Below are 15,297 nucleotides of genomic sequence, written 5' to 3'. Positions count from 1 at the left end.
TCAGCCGGCGACGCCGCGGAGGAGGCGGGAGGGGGGTGGGGGCGAAAGCAGGCTCCGACCCCCGGCCGAGGGGATGAGGGGAGCATGGGCGCCAAGGAGTCACGGATCGGATTCCTCAGCTACGAGGAGGCGCTGAGGAGAGGTGAGGGGGAGGGGTCGAGCGAGCTGCGGGGAGGCCAGCGCGGAGCGCCCGGGGGGTGGGTGGGTGGGTGGGTGGCCGGCCGGAGAGAGACGAGGCCGGGGCGTGGGGTGCCTGGCAAAGGACCGGGAGGCCAGCCGTGGGAATATGGAGGGCAGGGAGGTGGAGGGAGGGGAGCGGTGTTTGGGAACTGGGGCGCTAGGGGAGGGGGCGACGCTTTCGCAGCGGCGGGGGTACCGGGCGCTGGCTGGCCATTGCCGGTGCGCTCGGGTGGCGTTGGTATCTCGTCTAGGTGCAGGGAAGCCCTGACCATCGCTTCTCGGGTGGTACAACCCTTCCAGGCCCCCTCATCCTTCAGGGCCATTTTCTCATATCACTCTTTCATTACAAAAAAAAAAAAAGAAAGAAAAAAAAAGCCTCCGACAACATCCTAATCTGCTAACAGCTTTGGCTGGAGAAGAGAAGGCAGGGCGTTCTGTTTTGCTCCTGGAAGACCTTTCCTATTAGGGAGCCTCTGGTTTTCCCAGGGTCTTTGCCTCTCTGTTGAGGGCGAGGACTGTCCTCCCATTTACTCCTGCCACCCTTCACCCTATGAGCGGTTGACTTTGATTAAGAACGACCTGAAGTGAAGTTGTGTTTAAGGTGAGAAGAGACTAGACGGCTGATGTTGCCCTAAGACCTCGTCTTAGGTTTCCTCTCCTCGGACCTTGATCAGACGGTTTTAGTACACTTGATTCCCAGTTCTTACCCTCTCGCTCCCTTAAAATGGCATTCGGAATCCAGCATTGTGATAATGTGTTACAGCTCCCTTCAGAGGACTGGCCTTGCTGTCAGTCCCAGACGGCTGCTGCTCTTGGCTCTGATTCACACTGTGTTGTTAATAGCCCCAACCCCCTACCACTTACTCTGATACAGTTGTCGGTGTAAAGCTCATGCTAACTGGAAGTGTCTTGCACAGTTTATGGCCGGAATGTGACTTAATTTTTCATGACTGAGATTTGAGAGTGTGTCTGTGTGGTGCTTGTAGTTCTCTTTGATGTTTAATGGATTTTCTTGGTAAGAAGTGAGAAACATTAAGCAGATTAGTGGCCAGACATTATTGTTAACAGATTTCTAAGACTAAAATTAATTAATTAATTAATTCAGCCATGTGCCAGGTGCTTTTAGTAGCTTGGAATAGAAAATTAAATATGACGAAAAAGACATTTTAAAGTGAAGATTTAGAAGTGAGATCTAGTTCATATACAGAGAGAATTAAGTTCATTGGACCCACTGCCTAATAAACAGAAAATAAGATACAGAATTGTAGCTGCATCACTTTTGGGCTGAGCAGAATAGCGAAAATATGCCTTTTAGTGGTACTTCCTCACTACATCAGCATGATGATTATTCTTAAGTGCAATCTTACTTGAACTTTTTCTCTCTGTTTCAGTTTGAGAAATACTCCAAATTCTTGATTTATTTCCAACACTAGTAGAGCAGTCATTTCCTGAATTCTGTTGAGCTTGACAGGTCTGGGGGCAATTAGTGTATGGCTTACATGGCATGAAACAGGACACAGTCAAATGATTTACAGCTGCTCAGAAGGTGTTCCTTAAGTTTAAGGGTGTGAATACCAGTGATGTACCTGGCGTTAAGAAAGTCTAAAATTAAACTTTTATTCCAGGTCTTGTTGATTTATTTTATATCAAATTAAGATTGTATATTTTGATTTTTGTTTTTTTTTTCTGTTTGTTTGTTTGTTTGTTTGTTTTTGAGACAGGGTTTCTCTATGTAGGCCTGACTGTCTGAACATCATTTTGTAGACCAGGCTGGCCTTAAACTCAGAGATTCACCTGCCTCTTCCTTCCAAGTGCTGGGATTAAAAGCATTCAACACCATGCCCTACAAGACTGTACATTTTAAAATATAAGTGGAATCGATACATTTAAAAATGATCTGGTGAAAGGTTTTTGTTTAAAGGTGTTATGAAATGTACCCATGAAATTTTAAAATGCATATTTGAAGAAGTAGCAAGGTATGAATTAAAGTCTTAGTAAAGGTTGCTTGAATGGGTTTGTTTTTGTCAGTTTTGTTGAGGGGAAATTAAACCAAAGAGGAGCAGGTTGATAAAGTAGTTTCTAAATGTAGGCTGGGGTATGTTTAAAAACAGGCAAATTAGATGTCAGACTTCAAACTAACTACAGAAAGATTTAGTAAGCTTTTGCTGGAGCTACTGAATGGTTTGAGAACCTTTTGAGGGAGCCTGAGTAAATCGGTGCTAATACCTGCATCAGTTTTGTTTATCTGCATACATTGTGTAAGGTGAGTTGGGACAAATAGGAGTTGACAAGTATAGAACAAGCTTCATAGAACTATTTGACCTGACCTGGAGAGATGGCTCAGCTGTTAAGAGCACTGACTGTTCTTCAGTGCTGAGTTCAAATCCCAGCAACCACATGGTGGCTCATAATCATCTGTAAAGAGATCTGACATCCTCTTCTGGTGCATCCAAAGACAACTACAGTATACTTAGATATAATAATAAATAAATCTTTTTTTAAAAAAAGAACTATTTGACCCTGTGGCTTTAACTTAAATAAGCATTGCCTGCTACCTGTTCATAATTACACAACATTAAAAATAAGTCTGATGCCACCGGGCTATGGCACACACCCTTAATCCCAGCACTTGGGAGGCAGAGGCAGGCGGATTTCTGAGTTTGAGGCCAACCTGGTCTACAGAGTGAGTTCCAGAACAGCCGGGACTACATAGAGAAACCCTGTCTCGAAAAACAAACAACAACAACAACAAAAAAGTCTGATGCATTAATGTGAACAAGAAATTTCAGACAATTTTTCTAGTAAAGTGGGGCCTTGACTGCAGTGTTAGTGACAGATGACACTGGACCTGAGTGAGAGGCCAGTCTAAGTCTATGTTAGAGGCTCCAGAAATTAGGATGAATTTTGGGTTTATATTCTATTTTGCCTAGATTGCCAATTATTTCAACTTTTACTTTTCTGAAAGTATGTAGCTTTAGATATTTTTTAGAAGATGGGTTAGTAGTAGCTTTTATTTTTGGCTGATATAAATATCTTGAGTAGCATGTAAGAGGCTTAACTTCTTATTAAAATTTTTGTGTTATATTTATTTGTATGTGTTTGCTTGTCATAGTGTATTTATGGAGGTCACAGGACAATTTTTGGGACTGGGGAGTCAGTTCTCTTATTGTACCATGTGGATCCCTGGATCCCAGGGAGTGAACTGAGGTTATCAGGTTTGACAGTGACCACCTTTACCCTCTGATCCATTTCACTGACCCAGCTTGACTTTTTTTCCTTACTTATTTTTATTTTATGAGCATTGTTTGGTGTTTTGCCTTTCCCCATCTCTTAAAGAATGCATGTGTTCATAGCCTGGTGGTGGTGCTTGCCTTTAATCCCAGCACTTGGGAGGCAGACGCAGGTGAATCTGAGTTCCAGGCCAGCCTGGTCTACAGAGTGAGTTTCAGGACAGCCAGGGCTAAACAGAGGAAAAAACCCTATCTCAAACCCCCTCCCCCACTCTCAAAGTTTTTGACTGTATAGAGATTATTGATTTCTTAATTGTTCCTTTCTTAGTGCTGGGACTCTAACCTGGGGCCTTTTGCATCTAGGCAGGGCCCTACCCCTTAGCAACTCTTCTAGCTCTGGCTTTTTTGATACAATCTTATTATGTAGTGCAGGTTGAACTTGAATTTGTTATGTTATGTACATTGGCCTCTAGCCCTTGGTCTTCCTGCATAACTAACATCCTGAGTGCTAGGATTACAGGTTGAACTACTGTACACAGCTGTGCAATCACATTTTTTTTCTTTTTTCTTTCTTACAGCAATCAACCACTACCTGGCTTAAGTATGTTTTTAATTTTTTTTTTTTTTTTTTTACAAGACAGGGTTTCTCTGTGTAGTCCCGGCTGTCCTGGAACTCACTCTTGTAGACCAGGCTGGCCTCGAACTCAGAAATCCGCCTGCCTCTGCCTCCCAAGTGCTGGGATTAAAGGCATGCGCCACCACCACCCGGCTTTTAATTGTAATAGAATACTATTTTTCTTTTTTCTAGACCCTCCTACATTCCTTTTACTCTCAAGTTCATGGCCTCTTTCTTTGATTTTTATTGTTATGTATGTGTGCATATACATGCATACATATGAAAAATACATATCCTGCCAAATTTGTTATTGTTTGTATGTGTATGGTTTCAGAGCTGACCACTCTTTATTGAACCAGTAAAAGGGCTTATCCCTGGGAGAGGCTAATTCTCCTCCCAGCAATCATTAGCTAGCTACCTGTAGTTCTTTGTCTAGAGGGTGACAGGGGTGGTGGAGAGACAGAACAAGGAGAAATTTTCTCCCTTCATGTTAACATTGATATTGCCATCGTTCTGGTATTGTCTATGCAGCCATTTTTAGGAGCAACTGTCTTACAGTTGACTTGCTGGTATTTTGCAGTCTTTCCCTTTTCTTGATGCTCTCTGAGCCAAGGATGTAGAAGCTATGACACATGTATTTGGACTGGGGTCCCCATAATCTGTTGATCTCTGCATTGTGTTTAGTTGTGGTTTTCTGTGTTTGTTTTCATTTGCTATAGAGAATTCTTTGATGAGTAGTAGTAGCTACACTTACCTGAATAGCTCAGCACAGATCTACATTTTAGTGTTCCTTTGTTCATTCATTCATTCAAATATATATATAAAACTAAACACTGGCTAAAAATAAGACACAGAAAAAAACCCAAGAGATAACTAAGTCATTCTCTATAGGACTAAATGGCTTGGGTCAGTAATTTTCACTAAAATGGATATGTAACATATCCATAAGGAGGACTGGAGAGATGGCTCAGTGGTAAGAGTACTGGTTGCTCTTCCAGAGATCCTAAGTTCAGTTCAGGCTCACAACGATCTATAATATGATCTAATGCCTTCTTCTGACATGCAGGTGTACATGCAGACAGAGCACTCATATACATAAAGTAAATCTAAAAAAAAATCTATAAGGAGTGGAAATAAAACATCAGAGCTTTAGTTATAATTTGAAATATTTAGTAATGTATATAATTATTAAATACTATGACACATGTCATTTACAAACTACTGATATATAGTATCTTTAGTATATTGGTACTAGAGAGATGTAGAATGTGGGTAAATGGCCATGATGGCTTGGAAGTACCACACAGCATTGTACTCATTTCCTAGTATGTGCTCAATAATTACCTGTAAAGAATTTACTTTCCTCCTCTCTTAGAGGTTAGCTTTGTAGACAGTGATTTAGCATGGAGTAGTTGGAGTTCCAAGTAAGATTTTGCTTGCCCAACTTCTCAGTGCTAATTGTAAACTTTTACTAGATTAATACTACTTATGATACAGTAGTAGGGAGTTTGCCATAATACATCATTCTGTAAGGGAAAACTGAATTTCACAGTTGGTACCTTCTGTGGTGCACTAGTTTTTGTTTGTATTTGTATGTTTGAGACAGGATCTTGTGGCCTGGAGTTGAATAAAATAATAACTAATAATAATAATAATAATAATAATAATAATAATAATAATAATCTAGCTAGCTCAGTCTGGCCTCCTGCTTCTGCCTGCCACATGCTGGGATCATGGGTGGGTGCCACCATAGCTGGTTGTAACGCACAATCTATTTTCTCTTCTCTTAAAGCACCAATTTTTCATCACCTGAACTCGTTAAATTTATTAGTAAACTCTTTGGTGTTAGCATTGTAAAAAAAAAATAGAGCAGTTTTAAATTAATGTGCTTCTATAGCATTCTCTAAGGAGTTAGAGAGGATGCTTCTCCCTTGACAGTCTCGGTACATTTGGGGTATGTGAGTGACAAAGAGATAAATTCACTGATGAAGCCCGAAGTTTAGAGCATGAACATAATGATGCGATATCACTTACTGGTCAGCGACCTTCCCATTTATTAAACTAGACAGCTGCTGTTTGTTTTTTCATTTTCTATCTTAGGGTTTATTTACAGTGACAATACTCAGGGTTGCTTTTCAAAATGATGGGCAATTTAGAGTTGGGACTGTGATGCCTTTCTAGTAGCCACAAACTTTCTCTGGAAAAGGAAGATTTTTGGCACTTGATTATATGATAGATCACAGGAGAAGTTAGGGAATTTATTCCTATTATTAAGCAACCATAAAAGATCTGCTATCACTTTAGAAGTAGAGATAAAGGCTGACAGTTTGGTAGTTGTAATATTAAGCCACTGCAATGGTGAGGGGATTTTTACTTGTGAGTTAGAAGTTGGTGGTTTGAAGGACAGGAACAGTGGTACAGACCTATAATAGCACTCAGGAGGTTAAGGCAGAAGGTACTAAGTTCAAGGTTAGCTTGGCTCACATAAGCAAGATCCTGTTTCAGCTTAGTGGTTTATAGTGGTATTTAAAAGACCAAGTGGGACTGGCAGGTTTTTTTTTTTTTTTTAATACTGTATCTAGGAAGCATGACTTCTCTTTTCAGGACTTACTTATGCTTCTGCTTTTCACATTTGGACCTCATGGTATTTGTATTTAGATTGAGCTATTCCATCTCTTCTGAATGCCAATCAGTGTGGACCTTTACAGACTTAGTGGTAGGTAGTTAATTATTGACACAGAAGCTTGATAAAGCTAGGTTCTTTAGTATGTACTGTTATAATTAGAGGCCTAAATGTTCTAAGACCTATTCAAAGATAACCAGCAAGCCCAGCTCTTAATTCCTTTCTTTATTAGGAATTTAATAATCACTAACATGAAACTTTCAATTTTACCAGTGGTTTTCAAGCTTTTCTACAACTTGCGATCCTTGATACTAAATTGTTTTTAAAACAAAATCATGGGCTGGCGAGATGGCTCAGCAGGTAAGAGCACTGACTGCTCGTCTGAAGGTCCTGAGTTCAAGTCCCAGCAACCACATGGTGGCTCACAACCACCTCTAATGAGATCTGACGCACTCTTCTGGGATGTCTGAAGGCAGCTACAGTGTATTTACATATAATAAGAAATAAATCTTAAAAAAAAAAATCAGCGAAAAAAAACAAAAACAAAAAACAAAATCATACAGAATGTGGTTTGGCTTGGTTTTGTCTTTTTAGCATGGAATAGAGTTTATTCAGAGTATGGGGAGGGGAGTTAAGAGGGCAGTAGAGGCAGAGAAAGGCAGAGAAGAAGAGAGTAGAGAAGTAGAGGCTGGCCATGGGCACGTGGAGAGAGGTGGGAAGGGAATGAATGGGGAGAGAAGGGGAGCAAGGGGGCAAGATGCAAAAGAGAGGCAAGAGTAAGAGGGTGAGAGAGCCGGAGTGTGGTTTTACAGTGGAGGCTTTATAGCTTCTTTTCCATTTCTATATAGAAGGTGGTTGTTTAGTTATCTAATATAACTAAAGCCATTTAATTCTATTTCTTGTGGTGTGTCAAATATTGGACTTGGTTGGCCTTTTATATCTGGGCAAGTGCTCTACCACTGAGTTACATCCCAGTGCTTGCTTTTTGAGCCCAGCTTTTGCTGAGTTGCCTGGGCTGCCTTTGGAATTTCTGTCCTGTTGTCTAAATCTTCTGAGTTATGGTATTATTGGTGTATATTGTGATATCTGGCAGAATAAGTCTTTTAATATTGACTGTGGTTGACTTGATAGTGAAGTATGAAAAGTTCTGGAGAAAATTCCTTTGTGGAAAGGATTGTTTATTAAAATAGGCCTCTTTTAATCTTTCTCGACAATAAAGAGTACCATTGTCCCTATCCTGATGTTCATGGCCAGAGTATAGACATGCCTGCATATCTTTAGTTCCTCCCTGCTCATCTTGTTCATTTGGTGTCCTTTCTGTTATTTTCTGCCCAGCTCTCTTACTGTCTACCTCTATCTAGTCTCAGCTGCCATTGTCTCTTGCTAAAGTTACTCAATAGCCATTGTGCTCTTACAATCCAAGTCATGTAATTCCTTCCCTCCTACCTTTTTCTTTTTTTAAATGTATCCCAGGTTAGTTTTGAGTTTTGAATTCTCCTTCAGTGCTGGGATTATAGTCTTGCACCACAATAACAGATTACAAATTCTTTATTTAAAGTTTGTTTGTTGCTACTTTAGGGCAAAAATGTACCTCTTGTAATGATCTACAAGACCCCCAAATTATTCAGTTTCTGCTTGAAACTCCAGCCTATTTATCCCCACCCCCTCCCAAACACACTCTTTTTTGAGTCTTAATCTCACTTTGTAACCAAGGCTGGCCTGGCACTCTTATGAACTAGGCTGGCCTTGAACTCACTGAGATCTGCCTGCTTCTGTTTCTTGAGTACTGAGAGTAAATAAAGGTGTTCACCACCATTCTTGGTCCTGTTTATCTATACTTTCCCATTTATTTATAAACTCTATGGTTTTCTTTTTGTTCTTAAAGCACAGTTCTAGCTTGCTGCCTTTGTATTTGTCATTGTCAGATAGGAAAGGCTGTTTGCATTTGTAATTGTTTGTTTTGAAGTAGGGTCTCATGTCATCCAAGATGGCATCTTTGAAGACTGTTGGACTTCTAATTCACCTTCTTCCTTTTTAAAAATAAGTGATGAGAATTCTTCTGGGTTGTTTGATTTTTGTTTGAGACAGACATTTTTTTCTGTGTAGCCCTGACTGTCCTGGAATGTTTTATGTCTTTGCATAGACCAGGCCGCCCTTGAATTCACAAAGAGATAACTACTGTCTCTGCTGGGATTAAAGGTGTGGCTTTTGTTGTTGTTTTAAAGATTTATTTATTTTATATATATTGATGCTCTGTCTGTATGTATATCTATCTGCACACCAGAAGAGGTTATCTGATCCCATGAGACTACGGTTATAGATGGTTGTGAGCCACCATGTGGGTTCTGGAGTCCAGACAGAATACCAACACTTATAGTGATGTTCTTTGTGTACTTTATTAGAGATTGTCAGATATTCTTATACCTTTTCCAGAAATTATTACCTTTCATATTTTAATACATTTATTTATTTTTTGTGAACAAGAGTGTGGAGATCAGAGGAGAGCATTTGAGTATTGGTCCTCTCCATCTACCATATGGCTTCTGGAGACTGAGCACATGTCAGTCAGGGTGACTGCAAGTAACCACATCTACTGAGTCACCTGTGAGCCCAAGCTTTTCATTTTTCTTTTTTCTTTTCTTTCCCTATGTTCCCTTTCCTTCTTTCTACCTCTTCTTTCATTCCTTTTTTGTGATACTGTGATACTGAGCCTTTCCCACAAGTTAGGAAAGTATTCTACAATTCACTCGGGTGTATATCTCTCCCAGCAGCTTCTGTTTCTTGGTAGTAGGTGCTTTACAACTTAATGTATTAGAGGAAATTTTTTTTTTAAAGATTTATTTATTTATTATATGTAAGTACATTGTAGCTGTCTTCAGACGCACCAGATGAGGGCGTCAGATCTTATTATGGGTTGTTAGCCACCATGTAGTTGCTGGGATTTGAACTCATGACCTTCTGAAGAGCAGTCGGTGCTCTTCTCCGCTGAGCCATCTCACCAGCCCGAGGAAATGTTTTCTGTAGTGGGCTGATATATGTGTGTATAAAACTTTGCACACATTTTGAACATTGTTTGAGTGCCTTTATTTAATGATAGATTGATATTGTGCATTAAGCATTAATGTTTAAGCTATTTCAGTATAGGACAATTATAATAAAAATTTCCAAAGAAGTTAAGGTTTTAATCACTTTTTAGAACATATTCCTTTTCATAAGAAACCAGGTATAATTGGCAAAATAATTGGGTATATGTAAAATATAATACATATTCTGATTTATTATTTTTTATCATATATATGAAATTAACTTAGAAATTAAAGATTTATTGGAAAAATCACAGTAGGTAAAAATAAATGTTTTCTTTTCCAGTGCTAGTGATTGAATCAGGGACTTACACACGGTAGGCAAACACTACTACTGAATTACTTCTCTAGCCCTCTGTTCTTTTGCTTTTCTAATTTTGTTTGTGTGTGTGTGTATATATATGAATATATATGTACGAAATATGTATATTTCATAACCAATTCTGACATACCAAACTTAATCTGGCCTCTAAAAGGTAGTGCTAAGTTTGACTTTATATATAGGGTTTTCTTAGCTCTTCTACATACCAAAAAAAAGGAAAATAATATTAACAAAGAGATTTTCTATGCATACTTCTTAGGTTTATATATGTGTATTTAATGCTTTTTTTTAAAGATTTACTTATTTTATGTGTATGAGTATACTGTAGCTGTACAGATGGCCGTGAGCCATCATGTGGTTGCTGGGAATTAAACTCAGGACCGCCCACTCCCTCGGCCCCAACTTGCTCCGGCGCCTCACCCTTACTCCAGAGTAATCCACTGTAGCTGTCTTCAGATGCACCAGAAGAGGGCATCAGATTTCATTACGGGTGGTTGTGAGCCACCATGTGGTTGCTGGGATCTGAACTCAGGACCTTCAGAAGAGCAGTCAGTGCTCTTACCTGCTGAGCCATCTTGCTAACCCTATTTAATCCTGTAATAAAATCCCAACATTGTACTATATGTTTCATAGTACATTTATAGATAATTCCTCTACATGGTCAATAATAATAAAAATGTTAAAATTACTGAGGTGAAGAGGAAATCTCCAAGTATGATGATGAATATCTAAAATTACAGTATTAGGAAGCTGAGACAGGGAGATTTAGTGTTAGAGGCCAACCTGAGTGACGTAATTAATTAGATCATCTCAACAACAACTAGCAAAATCGGGCCATGAGAGGGCTCAGTGGGAAAAGCACCTACTATCAAGCCTGAAGACCTGAGTTTGTTCCCTGGGACTCACACAGAGGAAGGAGAGAACTGACTCTCAGAAATTGTTCTCTGATTTCCAGACATGTGCTGTGGTACACATGTATACAAACAATTAAAGTGTAATAATTAAAATAATTTATGTTGTATGTAGGAAGTTATTGATTTGCATAGTAGTGTGGAACTGTATAAAGGACTTTACAGTGTAAGGCTATTCAGAGTTATAATAAATGGGAAAGATTACTGTTATTTTTGAAAGCATTAAAAGTGGTTAGAAATGTTGTTACAAATGTATAGAGAAATTAATTTTTTTTTTAAGATAAGGTCTCATTGTGCAGCCCAGGCATTCCTGACTGTATTTTCCAGGCTGGCTTAGAGCACAAAATAATACTCTTTCCCTCTTCCCTAGTACTAAGATTGTAAGCCACTATACCTGGCTTGTGTTTGTTTGTCTCGAAATCTAAAATAATACATATTGAGTATCATTTCTGTCCATGTACCTTTTTCTACATTTAGATTAGCTTTTTTTTTTTTTTGGATTTTCAAGACAGGGTTTCTCTGTATAGTCCTGGCTGTCCTGGAACTCACTGTGTAGACCAGGCTGGCCTTGAACTCAGAAATCTGCCTGCCTCTGCCTCTCAAGCACTGGGACTAAAGGCGTGTGCCACCACTTCCCAGCTAGATTAGCTTTTAAGATTATAATACTTGTGTTTTTATTTTATGTGTATGGTAGCTTTACTTGCATGTATGTGAACCACATGTGTGCCTAAAGAGGACAGAGGAGGGTATCGGACACCATAGAACTGCAGTTAAAGATGGTTGTGGGTGCTAGGAATCAAACCAGGTCTTCTGGTATAGCAGCTGGTACTTTTAATCATTGAGCCAGCTTTCTAGTTTCAAGCAGCTAAGGTTGTTTCATTTTCAGTTTCAGTGTTGCAGAAAGACTTTTGACAGTTCCTTTAATGTTGTTTGTGCCAGCATTGCTACCTCTTGTCACCTTCATACTCTTTCCCACCTTCCTTTTCCTCTAACCACAGACCTCATATCAAGATTACCTTTCACCAAGTCCCTCTGGCTATATACTAAGAATCTTGGCCTTCCTGTCTGCATTTTTCATGTTTGTTGGACTATTCCCTTTATTTTTATTTTAAAATCACATTTTATGGGGCTGGCGAGATGGCTCAGTGGTTAAGAGCACTGACTGCTCTTCTGAAGGTTCTGAGTTCAAATCCCAGAAACCACATGGTTACAACCATCCGTAACAAGATCTGACGCCCTCTTCTGGAGCGTCTGAAGACAGCTACAGTGTACTTACATATAACAAATAAATAAATCTTTTAAAAAAAAAAACACATTTTATTTGTGTATTGTGCCACTTGTACGTGTGGAATGCAGAGGATGGCTTGCTGGAATCAGTTCCTTGTGAGTAAGCACATTAACCCACTGAGTCATGCTTGCCCTCCTTTGTCTTTTGAGGTAAAGTTATTTGCTGGCCTAGAGCTTATCCAAATAGAATAGGTTGTGGGGCTCTATCTGTCTGTCCCCATCTCCCCAGTTCTGGGTTTATACACTAATGCTGTCCTATAGCACTGGCTGTTTACCATGGGTTCTAGGGCTTGGACTCGGGTCCTCATGCTTGCTGACAAGCTCATTCCTGACTGAATTCTCCCTCCTTTTTTTTTTTCTTAAAGAAAAAAGTTGTGTTTTGTATTGTTTTCTTTTTTCATTTGAGTTTATTTAATAGGTTTGTTTGTGTGATTGATTTTTGTTGTTCTTGTCCTTTGTGTGTGTGTAGTGTGTGTTTGTGTGGGATTGTATTCCTTTTGTAAATTTTGGGGGTTTAGTTTTTTGTTTGTTTCAGATAGAGTCTCAATATGTATCCTTGGCTGTCCTGGAACTCACTATGTATGCCTCCTGAGTGCTGGGATTAAAGTTGTATTCCGCCATGCCTGGCTGGACTTAGTTTTTGTAAGGCTAACATTTTTTTGTGTGTGTGTGAACTTATTAATTGTATCTTTTAATATAAATGAAAAAAATCAAAAAGTTGAAATTTTTTTTTTAAAGATTTATTTATTATTATGAATAAGTACACTATAGCTGTCTTCAGAACACCAGAAGAGGACATCAGATTTCATTATGGGTGGTTGTGAGCCACCATGTGGTTGCTGGGATTTGAACTCATGACCTTCAGAAGAGCAGTCGGTGCTCTTACTGATGGAGCCATCTCACCAGCCCGAAAATATTTAATATGAGTTTATAGAACTATTTGATAGCTTTTTCATTAGTGTATAAGGTATTTATCTGAAGGATTTAAGATATTTAAGCTTATCCTTCTAAAGGAATTCTAAATATTCTAATACAGGTTTGAAAAATACTGTCACTCTTTACAGAGAAGTCAGAGAGAGTTTATTTTTAACCATTTTGTGTTTTTTGTAACAGAATCATTCTGTGTAGCTTTAGCTGTCCTGGATCTAGCTCTGTAGATCAGACTGGCCTTAAACTCAGATTACCTCCCTCTGCCTCCTGATTATTGGGATTAAAGAGACATGCCTGAAATACTATGTTTAAAATTGCATTTTATTTATTTTCTGTATCAGGAGGCAATGGTGTGTACATGTGCCCCAGCACATGTTTGACTGTCAGAGGACAACTTGTCTAGAAGTTAGTTCTCAGCTTACAACATGGAGAACTTTTAAGTCCTCAGGCTTGGCAGTAGATGGATGCCTTTACCCACAGACCTATCTTGATGGCTCCAAATACTATTTTTAATCAGTATTATATGCATATGTAAAATATTAAAAATAAAGATATTAATAATAAAAATAGTAAAATGATAAGATTTGTTAGATGAGGGCTAGTAGAATGGTCCCCTGGTAAACGTATAGCAGTGCGTGCTGAGTGACCTAAGGTCTAGCTCTAGATGCCATGTAACAGTGGAAGGAGAGATCCAGCTCCACAAAGTTGTCACTCAGCCTCCTTAGGCTCTCTCGGGCACATCCCCCTTCCCTGTCATAATACACAGACACATACAATAATAATACATTTTTAAAAATCTAAGTGAGAACCAGTTTTCTCTATGTCTTCGCATTTTCTTGTTTCTTCTGATGAGACCATTGTATATTTTCATAGTTGAACTTTGATATTTAATATTGGTTCTATTTAGATTTAGGTATTTTCTGTTGATTCTTTTCTTAGAAGCATAAGAATAAAAGTAGGTATGGTGGCACACATCTGTAAATCTAGCATTTGAGAGGTACAGGCAGAAGGATATGAATAAAGGTCAAGGCCAAGCCTCAGCTCTCTATCCAAGTTTCAGGCTAGCATAGCTACAGTGAAACACTGACTCAAACAAACAAAAGAAAAGGAGGCTGGTCAGTGGTGGCACAGGCCTTTAATCCCAGCAATTGGGAGACAGAGGCAGGAGGATTTCTGAGTTTGAGGCCAGCCTGGTCTACAGAGTGAGTTCCAGGACAGCCAGGGCTACACAGAGAAACCCTGTCTCGAAAAACCAAAAAAAAAAGAAAAAAAAAAAAGAATAAAACTTACATTTCTCTTTACCCTATACTACTTCCCTCATCCCTTCCCCTACTACTTGAATCTGACAATAGTGGCATGGTAGCTTTAGTTAAATAATCATTGTTTTCCTTATGATATAATGTGATTCACATGTGTAGTTATGTAGCAAGCTATATGATTACTTAGCTTATCTTTTCTTTCTCCTGGAACTAATATTTGTTGTGGTTTCATTTGCTTTTTTTTTTTGGTATTCTTATTTCAAACTTTGTTAACTTACCCATTGCTTCTTTCAATGATGTCTTATGATTTATAATCCCAGCACTCAGGAGACAGAGGCAGGCAGTTCTCTTAAGACCAGCCAGCCTAGTTTACATAGCCAGTTTCAGGTCAGTCAAAACTATATAGTAAGACTTTGTCTCAGAAAAACCAAACCAACCAGCCAACCCAAAAACCTAACAAACACTCACCTACAAAACCTTTATTTTTATATATATTGGTGTTTTGCCTGCATTTATATTTGTAAAGGTGTTAGATCCCCTGGAACTGGAGTTATGGACACTGTGAGCTTCCATGTGGGTACTAGGAATTGACCCTGGGTCCTCTGGAAGTGCTTTTAACCACCGAGCCATCTCTCCCGCCCCTATGTACTAGTTCTTATCTACAACATGAATTCTGTGATGTTTGTTTGCTTATTTGAGATAGTTTCTATCCTGAAATTTATGTGATTGAGAATGGCCATGAATTTCTAATCTTTCCAGCTCAACCTCCCGAGTGATGAGTGAAATAGGTGTATCATCAGATCTAGTTATAAATTGTTTTATCTGTATATAGTCTTGCACCAGAAACTTGTGTTTT

General features: G+C 39.0%; 1 protein-coding gene across 3 annotated transcripts in view; it reads left to right on the top strand.

The window, feature by feature from the left end:
* Nucleotides 1-15,297, top strand: part of Usp32 (ubiquitin specific peptidase 32) — a 173,631-nt gene that overhangs the window by 34,042 nt on the left and 124,292 nt on the right. For 2 of the 3 annotated variants that reach the window (XM_031354296.1, XM_031354295.1), the window contains exon 1: nucleotides 7-142. The exons of the other annotated variant lie outside the window; for it this stretch is intronic. In XM_031354296.1, coding sequence (XP_031210156.1) covers nucleotides 85-142 — 58 coding nt within the window. In that variant the 5' untranslated portion in view covers nucleotides 7-84. Of the gene's footprint in view, nucleotides 1-6; nucleotides 143-15,297 lie in introns of those variants that run through there. 3 annotated transcript variants of the gene reach the window in all.

The sequence above is a fragment of the Mastomys coucha genome, unplaced genomic scaffold, assembly GCF_008632895.1.
Source record: "Mastomys coucha isolate ucsf_1 unplaced genomic scaffold, UCSF_Mcou_1 pScaffold5, whole genome shotgun sequence".
Taxonomy (NCBI): Eukaryota; Metazoa; Chordata; class Mammalia; order Rodentia; family Muridae; genus Mastomys; species Mastomys coucha.
This window is presented reverse-complemented; position numbering and strand designations above follow the sequence as displayed.